Source organism: Ciona robusta, chromosome 12 (assembly GCF_009617815.1).
Source record: "Ciona robusta chromosome 12, ASM961781v2".
NCBI lineage: Eukaryota > Metazoa > Chordata > Ascidiacea > Phlebobranchia > Cionidae > Ciona > Ciona robusta.
Genome location: NC_143246.1, coordinates 6,293,335 through 6,309,856, shown reverse-complemented (window position 1 = coordinate 6,309,856; position 16,522 = coordinate 6,293,335). Strand labels below are relative to the sequence as shown.

General features: G+C 36.0%; 2 protein-coding genes across 2 annotated transcripts; one reads left to right on the top strand and one right to left on the bottom strand.

The window, feature by feature from the left end:
* Window positions 1-42: 42 nt before the first annotated feature.
* LOC149727240 (uncharacterized) lies at window positions 43-3,463 on the bottom strand. Its single transcript, XM_089889569.1, has one exon. The coding sequence runs from the start codon at window positions 3,249-3,251 to the stop codon at window positions 1,497-1,499; it is 1,755 nt and encodes a 584-aa protein (XP_089745695.1). The 5' UTR covers window positions 3,252-3,463; the 3' UTR covers window positions 43-1,496.
* Window positions 3,464-5,728: 2,265 nt separating this feature from the next.
* On the top strand, window positions 5,729-16,442 carry LOC149727239 (ATPase MORC2-like). The gene is made up of 22 exons (XM_089889855.1): window positions 5,729-5,925; window positions 6,219-6,364; window positions 6,705-6,807; window positions 7,079-7,259; window positions 7,546-7,639; window positions 7,875-7,989; window positions 8,594-8,722; window positions 9,174-9,253; window positions 9,573-9,747; window positions 10,096-10,236; window positions 10,494-10,609; window positions 10,851-11,021; window positions 11,757-11,995; window positions 12,246-12,428; window positions 12,908-13,012; window positions 13,119-13,155; window positions 13,340-13,470; window positions 13,818-13,941; window positions 14,268-14,346; window positions 14,753-14,846; window positions 15,133-15,288; window positions 15,848-16,442. Exons 1-22 carry the CDS (start codon window positions 5,861-5,863, stop codon window positions 15,914-15,916), a joined length of 2,733 nt encoding a protein of 910 aa, XP_089745981.1. The 5' UTR covers window positions 5,729-5,860; the 3' UTR covers window positions 15,917-16,442.
* The last annotated feature ends 80 nt before the right edge of the window (window positions 16,443-16,522 follow it).

The following is a 16,522-nucleotide window of genomic DNA, read 5'->3' as shown; positions in this document are numbered from 1 at the left end:
TGTTACCCCTTTTTTTATTCCTATTTTCTCGTCCCTTTGGTAGTAAACAAAGAATATTCACGGTAGGATTTTACTTCTGCTTAGTCATGCAGGCACCCACGGCACTAAGGCGTACAGCGTCAGTCAAAGCTATGCTGGGTATAGATTACTTTATAACTCTAGACTCTAGGACTCTAGGTGAACATGTATATGCCAGATCAGGTATATGTATTTGCCATCACCCAATAACACGTACTGTGTATATAGGCTCATATAGGGCTAATTGGCTATGCCCGAATCTTGTACAACCTTGTCTTCTTGGTCTGATCTTACCTAATGAGAAATTTACATCTCAATTAAGTAAATACATTAGATGTATTTATAAGGCTTTATCTTAAAATGCTACAATAATTCAGTAAACAAGAAACCATGTACAATGAAACACAACGAGAAAAGTTTGGTTATCTTAGTTCCGTCATGCATGCAATGAGAGAATAAATAAATCCAATAAATTGGATAAAAAAATGCGACAGCAAAAACATACAGAAACAGCAAAAAATGACGACATGTGAAGATTACTTTGACCGCGGTTTAAAAACATTCGTAAGCGAATACAATACACGCATTTAAAACAAAGCTCCGAAACACGCAATATGTTTTTTTTTTGTGCAATGTACATTTTAAATACCTAATAAAAATTACCCGTTTACGTTTACAAAAGTAACACAGAACGTAAATCAAAAAGATAGCGAATAAGGAGTTATAAGAGAAAAAGGCAGAGAAGTAACAGAAGCGGAAAGTTCAATATTTACACTTATTGCAACCTGTGGTGCAACCGTGCAATGTTAAAATAACAGTTTACGGAGCAAACACAACTAATGCTAAAGCGCCAAAAAATAAATGTAACTGCACGCTAGAAGTTTGCTGCAAAACTACGAGTTAATATTATTGTTTTAGGTCGGTGCGATAACGATAAAAATAAATATAGATGCATGTACAATAAAGGTTTAATTTGAGCTTACCCATGGCATATTAGAAATCTCTAGTATAGGCCGTGGTTGACCTATAGTAGGGTAGGGTAAGATGGGATACCATTAGCGCCTAAATTCCATTTTCCTAATCGTGTTTTCAACAAACAACAAGACTATTTTAGTCGCAGGGCTACGGTTATATAATTCTATAAAGATTCTTTGTTTGCCACTAAATGGGACGAGAGAGGGGAATTAAAAACATGCCCATCTTACCCCACCCTACAATATACATACAAAAGCTGTATGGACGTATATACAGTTTAAAATGCTGTCACCGCATTAATGAATCATAGCAAACAAAATTATCTCACTGTTTAGATACAAAGGCACGAAACGCACTTACACCATAGTGCTGGGTGTACCACCATGCTTACATCGTGGATTGTCTTTCTTTACGACTACGTCTTAATTATCAGCACTGTAACGTTACACCGCCTGTTATTTTAAAGGTTTTCTTGGGTTGGTTTCCAACAACAAATCAAACAGCTAAGTACGGGATAAAAGCTGTCCGTTAATTAAACTGACGCGATCACGTACCGATACCCTTCCACCTGTTTCAATAGTATTTTCGTCACGATTGTTTGTCGGTTGGTATGATCGTTCCAGTGTTGAGTATGTAGTAGAGCTTGAACTCGGTCTTGCATTTCGAGCCGCTGGAAGTCCATGTATCTCCTGTGAAGGAGGGCGATTAGACTGCGACGAAGTCGACGAATTACTGTCTGTGGTTTCTCTCGGTTGTGGGAGATTCCTTCGTCGTGTAAGGGCAGCGTCTGCTGCACGAATCATTGCTTGCATTTCCCCGTTGTTTGTAAAGTGCGAATATCTCTGTGCGGTTTCTCCTCTTGGTCGTCGGTTTGACGATGTTTGTATCGGATTTCTTCGTGTGACGGGAGAGGGTGTTGCGTTTGTGGCGGTGGAGTTGTTTGGTCTTCCAATCATTGGTGTGCTTTCTTCTTGAACAGAATAATTATCCCCAACGTGCACAGTACCATTGACACAAGAAAAATTGTAAACTGATTCTGCTCGGGATAAATCTTCCCAATCAATCCAAAAGTCTCCACCAAGAACTTCTTTGATTTCGTCTGCGCTGTTTGTTTGTTTAATCGCGTATCTTTGGTGAGTGGACTTTTCGCCATCTTCGTATTTGATGATAAACTGTTTAGAAACAGTATAAACTTCTTCATTAAAACATTCAGGCTCGATTCGAATCTCAGGTGGCCGAATTGACAGCCCAGTCGTCGGCGGCAACTGCATAAGTAATGGTTCATCCGCATTTGCTGTGAATTGCTCTAGCCCAATGGTTAGCGAGCCATCTTTGTCATGAGACTTTATGACTGTATCAATGTATCTCTCATTTTCCCGACTGCAGATATACCATAGAAGAGTTTTCAAATTTTGACCGGAATTTTTGATCCATGCAATTGAGGAAAGGAAGCACACAGCTCGGGGTAGCTCTCTACGGTTTGGCTGTGGCGAATAGTCGGAAAAATGCTTTATTTTGTACGTTAGACATCCATCCGTACCAAGTTGCACTTTTTCCACCTTTTTCCACGGTTTTGTTTCATCGTGCCTTGTAAAGATTGGAACTTCTACCAGATCATTCTTTATCCGACTTCCAAAACTGCTTTTTAGAACAACTTTCACAGGTTTTTTAAACTTCGACCCGGAAGGGCAGCACCTCAGCGTTGGCGCAATACAAAAGCTATTGTCGTTGCGGCTTACCCCCGGGATAAGTGTAATTGCTATTTCTTGGTCGGAAGAAACAGCGCCAGTAGGGAAATACAAGGTATATGGTCTGCAAACTATTTTCGTACCGTCCGCACTAACCGTAACTGTATCTCCCGACTTTATTTGCTTTTCAATATACGAAGGACCCGTAATGATCGCCTCTTTTGCTTTGTTATTATTTTTCACGAACTTTTTTGCAATAAACTTCGGAATACGGCCAACTCCTTCATAATAGATTTCTTCGTTTTTGTCAGCTTCTGTGTCTTTAACAACTAAGGCGGTATTGATGCCAAGAAAGTAGTTTCGCAAACCGAATATTGCCAAGCAAATAAATAAAATAGTTCCGCCTATCCCGAGGTATGTTAAAATGTAAAGCCAGTCGTTCGAGACTAAAGGCGGCTCATCGAGACCCACCGTGTACTTAGTTGAATTTGCTGCGGTATACCTAGTGGCAGCAACAAACTTAGTTGTCTCGTTTATTGAAGTTTGTGTAGCCTCAGTACTCAGCGCCATTTTGTAGAGAGTGTTCAAAGTTCAGACTGACAACGAGCAGATCAGTATTTTCGCCACCAGTTTTCAGCAATAATGTATTTTCGTAACTTAAAACACCAGTTGAAGTTGCTTAAGGCCACACAAAGAGCTTTTCAGCCGATATTCCGTATTTTAACAGACTCCCAACAAATTAAATCGAATATTAATAAGTTTCTGCATATTAGACAACAAAATGTTAGTTTCTGCAGTATTGTGTCAATTTATGTTGTTAAATTTGACTATAGTATGATATTAACTATACACTAGGGTAGGGGAAGATGGGACACATTTTCATTCCACTTCTCGTCTCATTATTTGGTAGTAAACAAAAAACATTCAGAAAATTATAAAATCGTACCCTCACGACTCCAATGGACCGTTGTTAATTGTTTAAAACACGATTAGGATATTTAGATGTTATGTGCTAAAGGTGTCCCATCTTCCCCAACACTACTATATAGAAATGGCTGGTAATCAATCAAAGCTGCCTAAAACAAGAATTCGGCACAACTTTCTTACCGTACATTCTGCGAATACCAGTTGTATAAAAAACTACTGCTTACAAAATCTACTGTACTTAAACTTGCACATGAACACAAGAAGCTGCAGAGCACTTCCTCATTGTAAACACGCCCGCGAGAAATGAATGTTTTGCCAGCGACGCGGTTGCTGTCAGAATCGTAGTCACGCAACCTTAATCATTAACTTCCTCTTTTTCGTTACTTGTTTTGCCCGCTAAAAATAAACCAAGCAAAAACCACGGTACATTCTTAGATGATGTGTAATATACAATTTGTTTTGCGAAGTATTTAAGCGTTATATGTTTTAGCCTATAAACAAAGATATGCGTAAAAAGCCTTTAACACTTACGTCCGATAGAAAAGCTTATAACAGCTCAAAATTAACTTTTATGCTTCACGTAAGTAACGAGATTACAATTTCTAGCCTTGGAACAGCAGTTATAACGTATTGTATTTTCGACTGCTTTATTCATGCGATTGCACAATTAATGAAGCCCAAAAGTCAGCTAGATAGAGTTCCGCCCGTCACGGTTATGAGCTTGAATGTATCGAGCAGTCGCACGAAACAATATTATGAGCCCTATATTTACTTCGCGTGCGACCCAGGTGCTTTCCCAGGTTAAACGTATATTTGCACAGTTTTGTACATATAAGGTGATGCTTCGAATCGACATGACAATCAAAACAATTGTTAAAAAACGGGCATAGAGTTTCCAAATCACCTGCGCCACAATGGGCACGCCCATATTAAATTTAATTTTAATTTCGGCAAGACCATAAATACTGCGTCACCAAACACCGATGTCTGCTGTTTGCTTCCAATGAAATTCCAAAAGCCATGTTACATTATTGATGGATTACTACACACTCTTGGTTAAATAAGTTAAGGATACTGCTTCAAATTAATATAGGCTTGAAATATGACGACAAGTTAAATACAATACGTCAAAGTTTGCGACCGCGGTAAAAAGGCAAACAGTCCACCATAGCTATATAGTCCTTACTGAAGGAAGGTCGTCGTTACTCTATATGATCACTTCATACGAAAACCGTATTCTCATATACCTGATAAATATGAGCGCACCTTTTTAAAGACAACAAAAGAGTTATTGCCATTCAAGAATATGAACCATAAGCTAAGGTGTAAAGTTACAACTTTGCATATGAATTGGGATTTCAGTAACTATGACGCCCGAGAGTGTACGTAATATAGGCCATAGGGGTGTGTCGGTCTCTATAGTCGTTTCCCATAGGCCCCCTGTTGCCTAGGTGTGAAACTGTTGTAAAATTACCGGAATGATACACTTTATTGCGACTGTACAAGTTGAATTCGATCTTACCAAACTAAACCTTTTGGGTGTTTTTAAAAGGCGTTGCTTGACCTATGCGGTCAAACGAAACTAATCCCAAATTTGTCGCTTTCCTTTTTAACTAGATACAATACCTGGCAATAGAAACATTTCCTTTGTCGTTGTTGTTCTTAATTTTCTTCCGCAACGACATCGTGAATTAGATTGTTAGGGTTGACAGTCGCTGAAGTACTGGTGCGGACCTTAAACGGCTCTGACTTTGACCGCATTGTGCACTGTCCGAACATGCCATTCCCCGGCTTAAAATCTTTCAGAAATCTGTATTTTGTAAGTTATAACATTGAACTGGTTTTGGAAATATTTTCAGCTTTGATTTTGTTTATAATGATATAAGAAAGAAAGTCATTCTCGCTTATTTTTGTTTTATACTCCCCAAATTTATTACACAATACAAAACATCCATGTAAATGGGCATGAAACAGAAAAATTATCATTTTGGAAATATGAAATATTGGTTTGAGTTGGAAAACGGTGTTTTCCTTATATTTTGTCAACAGGACCTTACTTTTATAAAATCGACCGTACAATGTTTATTTATTAGCTTATAATGTATGCATTGCTTGTTTATTAATACCTGATTGTTGTTTTAAGATGAATAGACAGTTTGTTTGCGTAAATTCTGGCTGTTTTCGTGCAACACAAGAAACGCTTGTAAACTAGAAAGAAACTCGTTCAAAATCAGTAAATAGAAGTTGCAAATATGTCAGATTTATATCCAAGTCTAACCAGAGCTGGCCTCACACAAAACTACCTGCATACAAATTCGTAAGTTTTGCATATTGTGTATTTGCAGTATAACGAAACCACATGGTGCAATTTTGAAAACTGTTTTATATAAAAATGTTATAAGCATATTATCAAATTAAAGTCTATTTACACAAATATGTTAAACTTCAAGGAACTGACATTTGAAAATAATATTTAAATGTTTATATAACAGAACAACCCAAACATATTTTAAAACCTTAGATTTAGCAATTCTTCCTATACAAGTGCACTGACCCCTAAAACCCCTTTATTGTATGAATGGGCTTTAATACAGGATTGTTATTTTTCAGAACAACCCACGAATTCTTATTTGGAGCGTTAGCTGAACTGGTAGATAATGCAAGAGATGCAGCCGCCACTAAAATCAATGTGTATTCGGTTGCAAATCCTGATCTACGTGGAGGGTATATGTTAAACTTCTTGGACGATGGAGAGGGTGGGTATAAGTTTGTATTATTACACTGTTTCTTTTCTATGTGAGTGAGGACATGTAGTGTTGCATGTGATGGGACCTGAGATTTAGGCCAGAGTTGGCCCATTACCTTAACATTTAGGGTGCTACAACCCATTGGTGACCACTGGGTAAGAGCAATGTCCACCAAGTGTCTTGCTCACAATATAGTCTTCATATTTAAAACTTGCTCTGTGAAATGCAGAGTTTGTGTATATATTGTTTAAATACATAATAAGTGAAAATTTAGTCTAAAATGGTTGTAATGAGGTTGCAAAGTTAACATCCAGTAAGTAATTTGTTGCTTTCAAATACCTTGTTCCAGGTATGGACCCAACTGATGTTGCAAATATTGTGCAGTTTGGTAAATCATTCAAGCGTGACGCTGGTGATCACATGATCGGACAGTATGGAAACGGATTAAAATCGTAAGAAATTTATCTATAATTGAACTCCGTTTCATCATACCATATATAGCATCTAAATTAGTGATATCTTATCCCTTTAACACTTATGTGGGTAACAGTAATACCTAATTTGTGGTTTCAGTTTCTAGATTTAATTTCACCATATAGGCTGCTGTGTATAGAAACATTTAAGTAAAAGGTATATAATATTGGTCCCCTAGCATACCTAGTTGTAAAACCTTACCCATATAGAATAGAATGCATCAGTAATTTACATATCTTTCCCTTTCAGTGGTTCAATGAGAATTGGAAATGATTTCATTCTCTTCTCCAAGCAAGGACGACAGTTGACGTGTCTCATGCTATCACGTACATTTCATGATCATGAAAACATTGACAGCATCATCGTGCCGACACCTGTGTGGGATTGTGACACGCGAAAACCAATCATGCAAAACGGGGGCATTGAAAGGGTATTGTTTTGATCCTTCTAGTATACCCATTTGATTTATTGATTTGATATTCATACCCTGTCCTTAAGCAATCTATAGCAATCTTAAGTTTGTTAGTGGGTGTTTTAAACCTTGTATAGTGAGCTTAAATAATATTGTTTTTAATTAATTTGTGCAATACTTTATTTAAAATTAAAAACTAGTAACACATTTTTAAACAGTTTAAGGAAATTGAGACCGATATTTCCAATTTGAATCTAGTTCTTACAAGAAAATACAGTTTAATTTGATTTTTTTTATTTCTTAGTATGAAATGGAAATCAACCTAATCATGAAATATTCACCATTTCGAAGCGAACACGAAGTTTTGAAGCAATTTGATAATATTAAAGATCAAACTGGTGAGCATAGACCTAACCCTGGGGTGACATATCATCTAAAAAAAGTAAAATAAGTGTGACATTGGAGCTGAAAAGATTCTTGACCCTTTTACCTAGTTTAAAGCCCCAACTGTTTAAAACTCCTTCAGTTCAAATGTTATGACGCCTGGTTCAGAACCCCTGCCCCTTCACTCCTGGTTTAAACCCATCACATTTTACCCCTAAAACCCTCACGTCACACCCTCCCAATAAACAGGTACATTGGTAGTGATTTATAACTTGAAGCTTCTTGACTCTGGTGAACCAGAGTTAAACGTAACGACCGATCCAACCGATATAAGAATGGCAGAAATGGATCCAGATGATGACAGGTATGGAAGTTTTTGTATAATAACTTTCATTTAAAACCAAATCAGTTGACACAAAACCCTATCAAAGGCAGATTCACCTCCATTTTATATTTAATATTTTACTTCTGATTAAAGGGAATTTGGATTTTTTTTACATTTTATATCAAGTAGAACTTTTTTATTAGGATTATTCTTTTTTTTGTACAATAATGAAATTGTCCACTTTTAAAATCTTTTTCCAGTAATTGTATGATGATAGGTATGGAGGTTTTTATTGTATAATAATATTAATATTTTTGTGGGCTCTGTGGTAATGCCAACAAAACGTTATGATACCAGAGAAGCCAAAAAAGTGTATATTTATATACAGTGGCAGAAGTAACAATAAAAACAATTTGCGTTAAAACTTAAAGCTCTGTTAAATTTCTTGGGTATCTGTTAAAATTTAAAAAAAATGAAATAATAAAAATACTCTGTTAAAATTAAAAAATGTCTTCAAATCTCTTCTACTATATGTACTATAATATATGGAATTTCATTTAAGTTCAAATAATCTTTCTATCTCATTAATAATATACATGATTAAACTATCTACCCACTTTTAATCTTTGTTTTTGTTCCCCAGTAATTGGCCAGAGAGGGTTTCATTCAAGTCATATGCGGCCATCTTGTACCTAGACCCTCGTATGAAGGTTTATGTTCAAGGGAAGAAAATTCGAACGAAACGACTTGCATGCACACTTTATAAACCTAAGTATGTATTATGCTATTCTATATGGGTGAGGTTATACAGTGAGGCATGTCATGGCCATGGGTTTAGACCACAGTTGGCCCAATACCTGTTACCTTAATAAGTAATTCTGTATATATACAGACTATACAGTGTATGGTGAGGTAATTACAAAAAGAATAGGTTTAAAAAACTCATGATGGCCTGTCTAGATTTCTGAGTTTTTTGAACTTATTCTTTTTGCTGCCATGAAAACTGGAATTCAGGCCACAGTTGGCCTGTATCTCGTAGTGTGTACTATGGTATATAATATGAAAGTTTGGAAATTTTTCTATCTATAACATAGATATTATATTTGAAATATTTTAAGTCTTCAATTGTTTCTATATGTGTGTGGTAACCAACACATTTCTATAAATGTATTTATTTTTTACTTTCTTACATTATTACAAAGTAAATAATGTTTATTTGACAGAATGTACAAATTCTCTTCAACGAGGTTTAAAAAAAGATCAGAAGAAGAAGTTTCAAAGGCTGAACGAGAATATAGGATAGGTGGGATCTTTAATGAGTTTCTGTTGTATGTGGACGACATGGGACCTAAGGTTTAAGCTTTGGCCAATTAGCATGATACCCAGGGTGCTACAAAACTATTAGTAACCACTGGGTTGGGAACAATATACGTTAAGTGTCGCAGGCAAGGCAGTAATTGTTAAACACACAATGCTGTGGAACAAATTTTACGCCATATCGTCTGTAATGTTCACAGATTAATTCATTGCAGAAAATGTTGGGGTAAACCTGCCTAACTAGTCAAGCATTGGCCCCTATGTTGCCTAACATTTTTTTACTCATTAAGATATTTTTCCAACAGCTGAAGAGAAAGCCAGGGAAGCTGAGAGCAGCAGTCGTGATCTTGAAAGGAAAATGAGTTTAAAAGCGAAACCGAAGAAAGAAGATCTTGTTGTGCTCCGGATCGCGCAGGAGAAAGCATCCGGATGTAGGAAACTCGCCTCCTCTAAGAGGGATGTTGCAAGTTTTAAACGAAAGTAAGATTTGAATATTTTTGTCAATATTTTGTAATATAATTCATTGATGTCTTTGCACTGTCACTGCAGGATGTCCTTGCATTGTAACTGCAACACAAAAATTAAATTGCATAAGACTCTCACAAATATCAATATTTTGAACATGCAGTTTCATTTGTCTAAGCCCAAGGGTATATACTGTATATCTCTTTAGTGTAAGTACATGACCATAGGTGTACGAAACAGTAAATTGTTTAAAAAGTTATTTATAAAAAATTTGGAAAAATGATGGTACAAACTACGAGGTACAAATTGAAATAGACAGATTCAAGTTGAAATACATAGACATGTTGACTCTTTTTGTCCCAGAGCGCTCAAGGATCGGAAAACGCTGGATTTTGTGTTTGGTTTCAATGTAGAGCATCGCAAATATTACGGGATGTTTATTTATAACTGCAGCAGGTTGATTCGAATGTATGAGAGAGTTGGACCTCAAATTAATGGAGGGGTGTAAGTTGGTTTGTTTACTCATTGTTTGGATTAAAGGTTATTTTAAATTAATCCTATATTTTTTTTAGTTTTTTAAATTATTTTTTAATTTTTAAAATTGCAAAATCTGTAAATGTAATTTAATTTTTGGAAGATTTTTTTAATCGCTATTTTTACCTAGGAAAGATTTTTTTGTAAATTTCTTTTTAATTGAAAATTTTACTTGAAAGAAACGGTAACCTAATTCTTTCCAAAACTTTATGGATTTTTTATTACAGAAACTGTGCTGGTATAATAGGAGTTGTAAACGTTCCGTATCTAGTCCTGGAACCAACACATAACAAACAACATTTTGCTGACAACAAGGAATATAGACACCTTCTCAAAGCAATGGGTAAGTTGTTTCTTTTATGGTTTTTACCCCAAAATCAACATTACAACTCATGTATATATGACATAATTGTCTTTATCACAAACGTTTTTATTTAAAAATTTAAAATAAAAAAACACAGAAATTACAGCAAAACAACAGTGATTTTACAAAATATATCTTCAAGTTGAATATGGTATAACTTTTTTGCTTTTAGTTTAACTTTTTGTTTTAGTTTAACTTTTTGTTTTTAACTTTTCACCAGGCGATCACTTACAATGTTATTGGAAAGATTCGAAAGTAGCTTCGGGCAGGGGAGTCATGAGTTTTTGGGAAGGATTTGGTTATTTATCCGATAGCTGGACGGATTCTCCTTCAAATGACCCGAAATATGAACGTGCGAGAGTTATGCATATTCCTAAAGTTATCCAATGCGGTAAGTCTTATTGTGTTCGGTGTTACGGGCTAAGTGGTTAGGCACTGGCATTGTAACAACAGGATACTGAGTAGACACTTGATGCACTGATGCGCATGTCATTTTGGGCAAGATACTTAATCGACATTACTCTAACCCAGTGGTCACGAAAATGGGTTCTAGCACCCTGGGTATCAAGTACTAGGTCACCTCTTGCCTAAATCACAAAACCTATGTAATGCCACATTATAAGATCTCACCCACGAAGAATATACCTTCATTTCTATACAAGCTAATTTATCCTCTCAATGTCTTGCCTCTGTACATTTCACAGCAGATGTTTAACTTCTTGGTACAACTAATACATCAAGGTTGGATTTCCTTTCAAACTTTTAGATATCCTGTTCGCAAGTTAGCTTTAAGTGAATACGTTCATTACACTGATTGTACAAAAGTTATATTTCAATATAAAACTCTCATACAGCTTTTACTTCCTATATAAGAAACCATAAGTTTAGCTGTATTTACTAAGATTAAATGTCAAATAGACTAATTTAATTACTCTTTAACAACGGCTGGGGCCCGTACATCAGTTTGAGGGGGTTCGCAATGTACAGCATTACAGCAATGATTGTAATTCGATTATAAGGCTTTCATTGGTTTGGTTTTTGCATTTTTTCGATTTTTATAGGGCCACGAAAATAAGGAACCGCTGCTTCGTATCATCCCACTAAACCATAAACCTCCTTGTTTCAGATGGTTGTTTAAAATGGCGAACCTTACCCTTTCAAAAACACATGGTGGGTCGAGATCCTCCCGATAATTGGATATGTTCTATGAACCCTGACACCCAACATAACCGATGCCAATGCCCCGAAGAAGTTTCCCAGGTTCCCACAGGGGAGTTCCATAAAGACACCAAGTCTACGGAACAGAAACGAAACGATCTGGAAGAAAAAATGGAAAAAGTGCAACGAGAGTTAGACAAAGTTTCTGTGAGTTTGATTGTTTAAGTCTTAAAATCATACATAGTAGGGTAGGGGGAACTGGGACACCTTTAGCACATAACATTCAAATATTCTGATCATGTTTTTAACAATTACTACTGGTTCATGGTAGCCATGACAAAACGGTTTTATAATTTAATGAATGTTCTTTGTTTACCACCAAATGGAACGAGAAAATAGATTGAAAACGTATTAACATCACAAGCCACAACTTAAAATTATTATCTTTCTTATTCAGAAATTGCAGCCTGTAACGAGCAGTCGAGACGCTTACAATAAATTACACAGCGAGCCTCGTAGGCGAAGGGTGTCCTCTAGCTCCTCCGGTGGTGGTATATCAGACGGGGACGAGTTATATTCACCCACCCGACCCCACCTTACGCAAGATTCACGTATGAGTTCCACAAGTGTTGGGTTTAAGGTTGGTTTTTAAAATGTCTAAAAAATTAGTAAAAAAACATTTTTTCAACTGGTTTAAGTTGTAACAGTGTTTGTCAGTCCTACCCCTATTAAAAAAGCTGTTTGAAAATTATAACTTTTTGTGTGACGGGGCAATGGCTATCACTATAACACGGGTGTTCCATTTTATACACTTTATGCTTGCTTCCAAGTTTATGTAACTTTTTGGTGATTGTTTTATTTTTGTAATAAAATCCTAACTTTAAAAAATTGATTGCCAATTATCATTCTGATTAGAAAAGCCTGAACACTTAAAAACACACGTTAAGCCATCAGTGTTATTTTTGTCTGTACATGGTGGGGCAAGGTCAATCATTCTAGCATGTGTGATCTGTTTTATACACCTCGTGGCTTATGAGTTACCACGTATGTCACTTTGTAAGCGATTGTTCCCATGTTGTAATAGAGTCTTACCTAAAAATCTTGTCAATTTTTAACCAGCGGAGGCCGGTAGAGGATCGTAAAACTGTTGCAAAGAAGACAGCGACGTATACTCCGATGAGAAACTCAAATTTTGTTATTCCGAAAAAGAAATCAAGAATAGAGGTAATTTCTACCACTAGGTGTGCCAGTGGGTATATGCGACTAAAATTAGAATCATGATTTTTCTGAACCAGTTTTAAACTTGTATTTTTTCATGTGTTATTTACAGGAGGTTTCAGATGACAGTGATGATGAGTCTTTAAAATGTAAGTCTTAACTTTATTTTAAATATAAGTAAATTATGTTGGTTCTTGCATGGCAACAAGAGTCGTTAAATTATAATATGGATATTCTGTTTCCACACAAGTGAAATTAGGCCAGAGTTGGTTTATGGCCCCAAGGCCCCCAATACCCCCTTTAGCGTTTTGTAAGCTTACATGCAATCCACAGCATCGACACACATAGGAAAAATGGTTGAATTAAACATTGGTGGGAAGTGGCGAGCCGGACGAATTATTCTTTCAAAGGTTACTCCAGGTCAACCGACCAGGTTTAAAGTCAAGTTCGATCAACATCCACAGGTGATTAACTTACATAGAGATGTTATATAGCGGAGGTGTGATTTCTGGAAACTGGGTGAATTTAACTACTCGGTTTAAATTCCCAAACTGGGTGTAATTTCAGAGCGTAATATAGCCAGTCCTCCCAAACTGGGTGTATTTTGCCAGAGATGGTTCATTTCTCCGCCACTGTGCTACAATCCAATACTGACCACTAGGTAGCAGCATTGTCTAATAAGTGTCCAAATACAATCAGTATTATCAGCTGTTAATATTATCAATTTGAGCATTAAACCAAGTGTTTAACCACTCAACTATGGTACAGGACCGGAGATATTATATTCTAAAACATAGAAATATTATACCAGGATCGTTTCGACAAGTGGGTAGAGCACGGAACGGAGGATCTGAGGTTCGTTACAAATTCAGAGTTGGTGACAAACGGTAATTCATCTGCCTCGCCTGTTAAGCAAAGGAGGAACAGCATGCCTGGTAAGATACGGGGTGAGGTGTGTTTATTTGGTGTGGAGTAGGATGGTGTTTATTTAGGGTTTACTTGTTGTGGGCTAGTCAGTGAAATGTTGATTTAAGGAGTAAGGTGAAGGTATGACAATACCGTAGTCATCGGGAAATAGGTTGTACTGTGTGGGTAAGGTTTGGTTAGGGGGGGTTACATGGGATTCAGAAGCAGTAAAATTAGCATAATGTTTATTACTGGTAATCACTCTAATTAATGGTTCGGAATGACAGATGAGTAAACAAGTTTTACATTCATATTGATTGGTTAACTTTATTTATTTGTAATATAATTAACGCAGGAGGTGAACCATCTTCCTCTTCCATTAAAGTTGATTTGAAAACTGCTGAACTTCAAGAAAATGCTCTAGGAAAACTAAGGTTGATTTAAGCTTAAAACTAATGATATTTATACAAACATGGGTACGACATTTGTAAGATACGACTTTTTTATGTTGAGATTGTACAGAAAATCTGTTTTTAGCACATAATTATGTTTTAATGATAAAAAATGAATTAGGTATGTCATTCTATGTGGAATAGGTCCCATAGAAAGGCATACCCAGGCGCAAACTAATGTGATTTTTTTATTCATCTGCCATTAAATAATATTAAGTGTTTGTTATTCCTTGTGCTACATATGCATACTAGACAAGAGTTGAATTACCCTACAGAGCATTTTATTGATGACTTCTATCAAAACGTTTACTCTTCCCCTTACGTATGATCTGTAGTGATCAATTAATTTACTATCTTAGTTATCATATAAATTTCCTATTTTCCACAGAACCTGTTTAAGGTACTTTCTTCCCCCACAATGGAAGATGCCCAAGGAGCAAATAAACAACCTCACATTAAAGGAATTAGTTGATTTTCCCATGGTAAGTTACTGTTTTGGTGAAAAAAGGAATTCCAAACTGGGGGTCTGTAGTAAAGTAATTTAGGGGTCGTCGCAAGTATACTAATTTTACACAATGTTCTGTATATATTATAATATTTTGAGAGGGGTAAATTTTAAAAGATTAAAAAGGGTTGCCGGCAAAAAGTCTGGGAAGCCCTGAATGTATTTTTGATTTTCTTAACACAGACATTATTGGTGAGTGAACCCAATGTCAATTTTTTTCACTTAATTTGTGGTAATTCATAATTAACAAAATTATGAAACAGGACGACTTTTTTGACCATTATGAAAAGGGGTTGCGCCGCTTGGTGAGCAACTTCCGTACACAAGCTGACCAGCAGAGGGCAGCAGCGGACAGCGCCAAACAAGAACTTTCAGACACTCAGCAACTTTTATTTGAACTTCTTACCAAGTTTGATAAGGTAATATAAATAATTGACTAGTTTTGTGCTCTTATAGCTGCACACCCATGATCGTACATACATATTTTTTATCATAACCCAATCTTTGGGTTGATTCTCTTTTAAGCCCAATCCCCCCATTGTACAAGTTGTGTCTTTACGCACACTTTTGTTTCTATTAGAAGAATAACTTGATAATAATGAAACATAAATGGCCTGTTTGTTTTCTAGGTATAGTGACCACCATTATTTTCTTCCAACTAAAAAGCTACTGCAGCCGAAGAGATAAATAAAGTTATTATTTTATTATTAATAAATAATTTAGCTTGCATATTATTCACATCAGGTTTAACACCATATGCTTAAATATAGTTAAATATATTTGACATTTGTTATTGTAGTTGAAGGGGTAAATTAAGTTGCATTACATTGTAACCTATAAGCCTTTTGCTCTATTTGTCATTGTGCGTTTAACACCCATTTTATGGTTTGTGCTTGTTAACCAATACATATCATTATGCAACCCTCATTTAATGGTTTATAAATACCTAATATTTAAATCTTTATTATGTGTATAAAGGACACACCCCCAATGGCGAATGAAGAAGTGACATTATACGCACGCCGGTATCTGGACAATACCACTTGACGACCTTCATTCAGTTATCACTTGTTGCCATAGGCGCCAAACTTTGTAAAATGCCGGCTATACCAAGATAGACGCACAATTTCTGTCGAACAAATTTGGGTCAAATGTTTACTACAGTATAGAAAAAACGAATTTGGTTCTGGTGGTTACTGATTAATACAGTATAGAATAGGCGTGCCTAACTTGCCACCCCAGGTTTGGCGCCCATGCTTGTCACTGCAATATTTAGTGACGTCATCACTGCTATATATGCTTAAGAACCTCACTTCAGTATGACTGCAGAACCAAAAATCTTCAGTATGACTACAGAACCAAAAATCCAACACCCCATTCTTTGGTTTATGATGTCATTTGTTAAAAACGTTCCATCTTACAGTGTATTGTTTACGATGAAAACAACTTTTTTGTGTCGTGGTCATCAAAAACCTGACACTCATCTTTCTGTATCAAGTTTTTACAGTTGCGCTGAAAGTCAGTGCTATTTCTTATGAAACAATTGTGAATAATACAGTCAAAAATAGTTACATTTTCTTTGCTTTACAATTTACATTATCAGTGTTCAAATTAGCGTAAGATTAGCAAACTTAAGATATAATGCATGGTTAA

Bases quoted from the DNA above. Each gene is read 5' to 3' on its own strand.
- LOC149727240 (XM_089889569.1), bottom strand. From the start codon at position 3,251: ATGGCGCTGAGTACTGAGGCTACACAAACTTCAATAAACGAGACAACT.
- LOC149727239 (XM_089889855.1), top strand. From the start codon at position 5,861: ATGTCAGATTTATATCCAAGTCTAACCAGAGCTGGCCTCACACAAAAC. The intron at 13,156-13,339 runs GTAAGTCTTAAC...TGCAATCCACAG, and splicing joins TGATGATGAGTCTTTAAAAT to CATCGACACACATAGGAAAA. The intron at 15,289-15,847 runs GTAATATAAATA...ATGTGTATAAAG, and splicing joins TTCTTACCAAGTTTGATAAG to GACACACCCCCAATGGCGAA.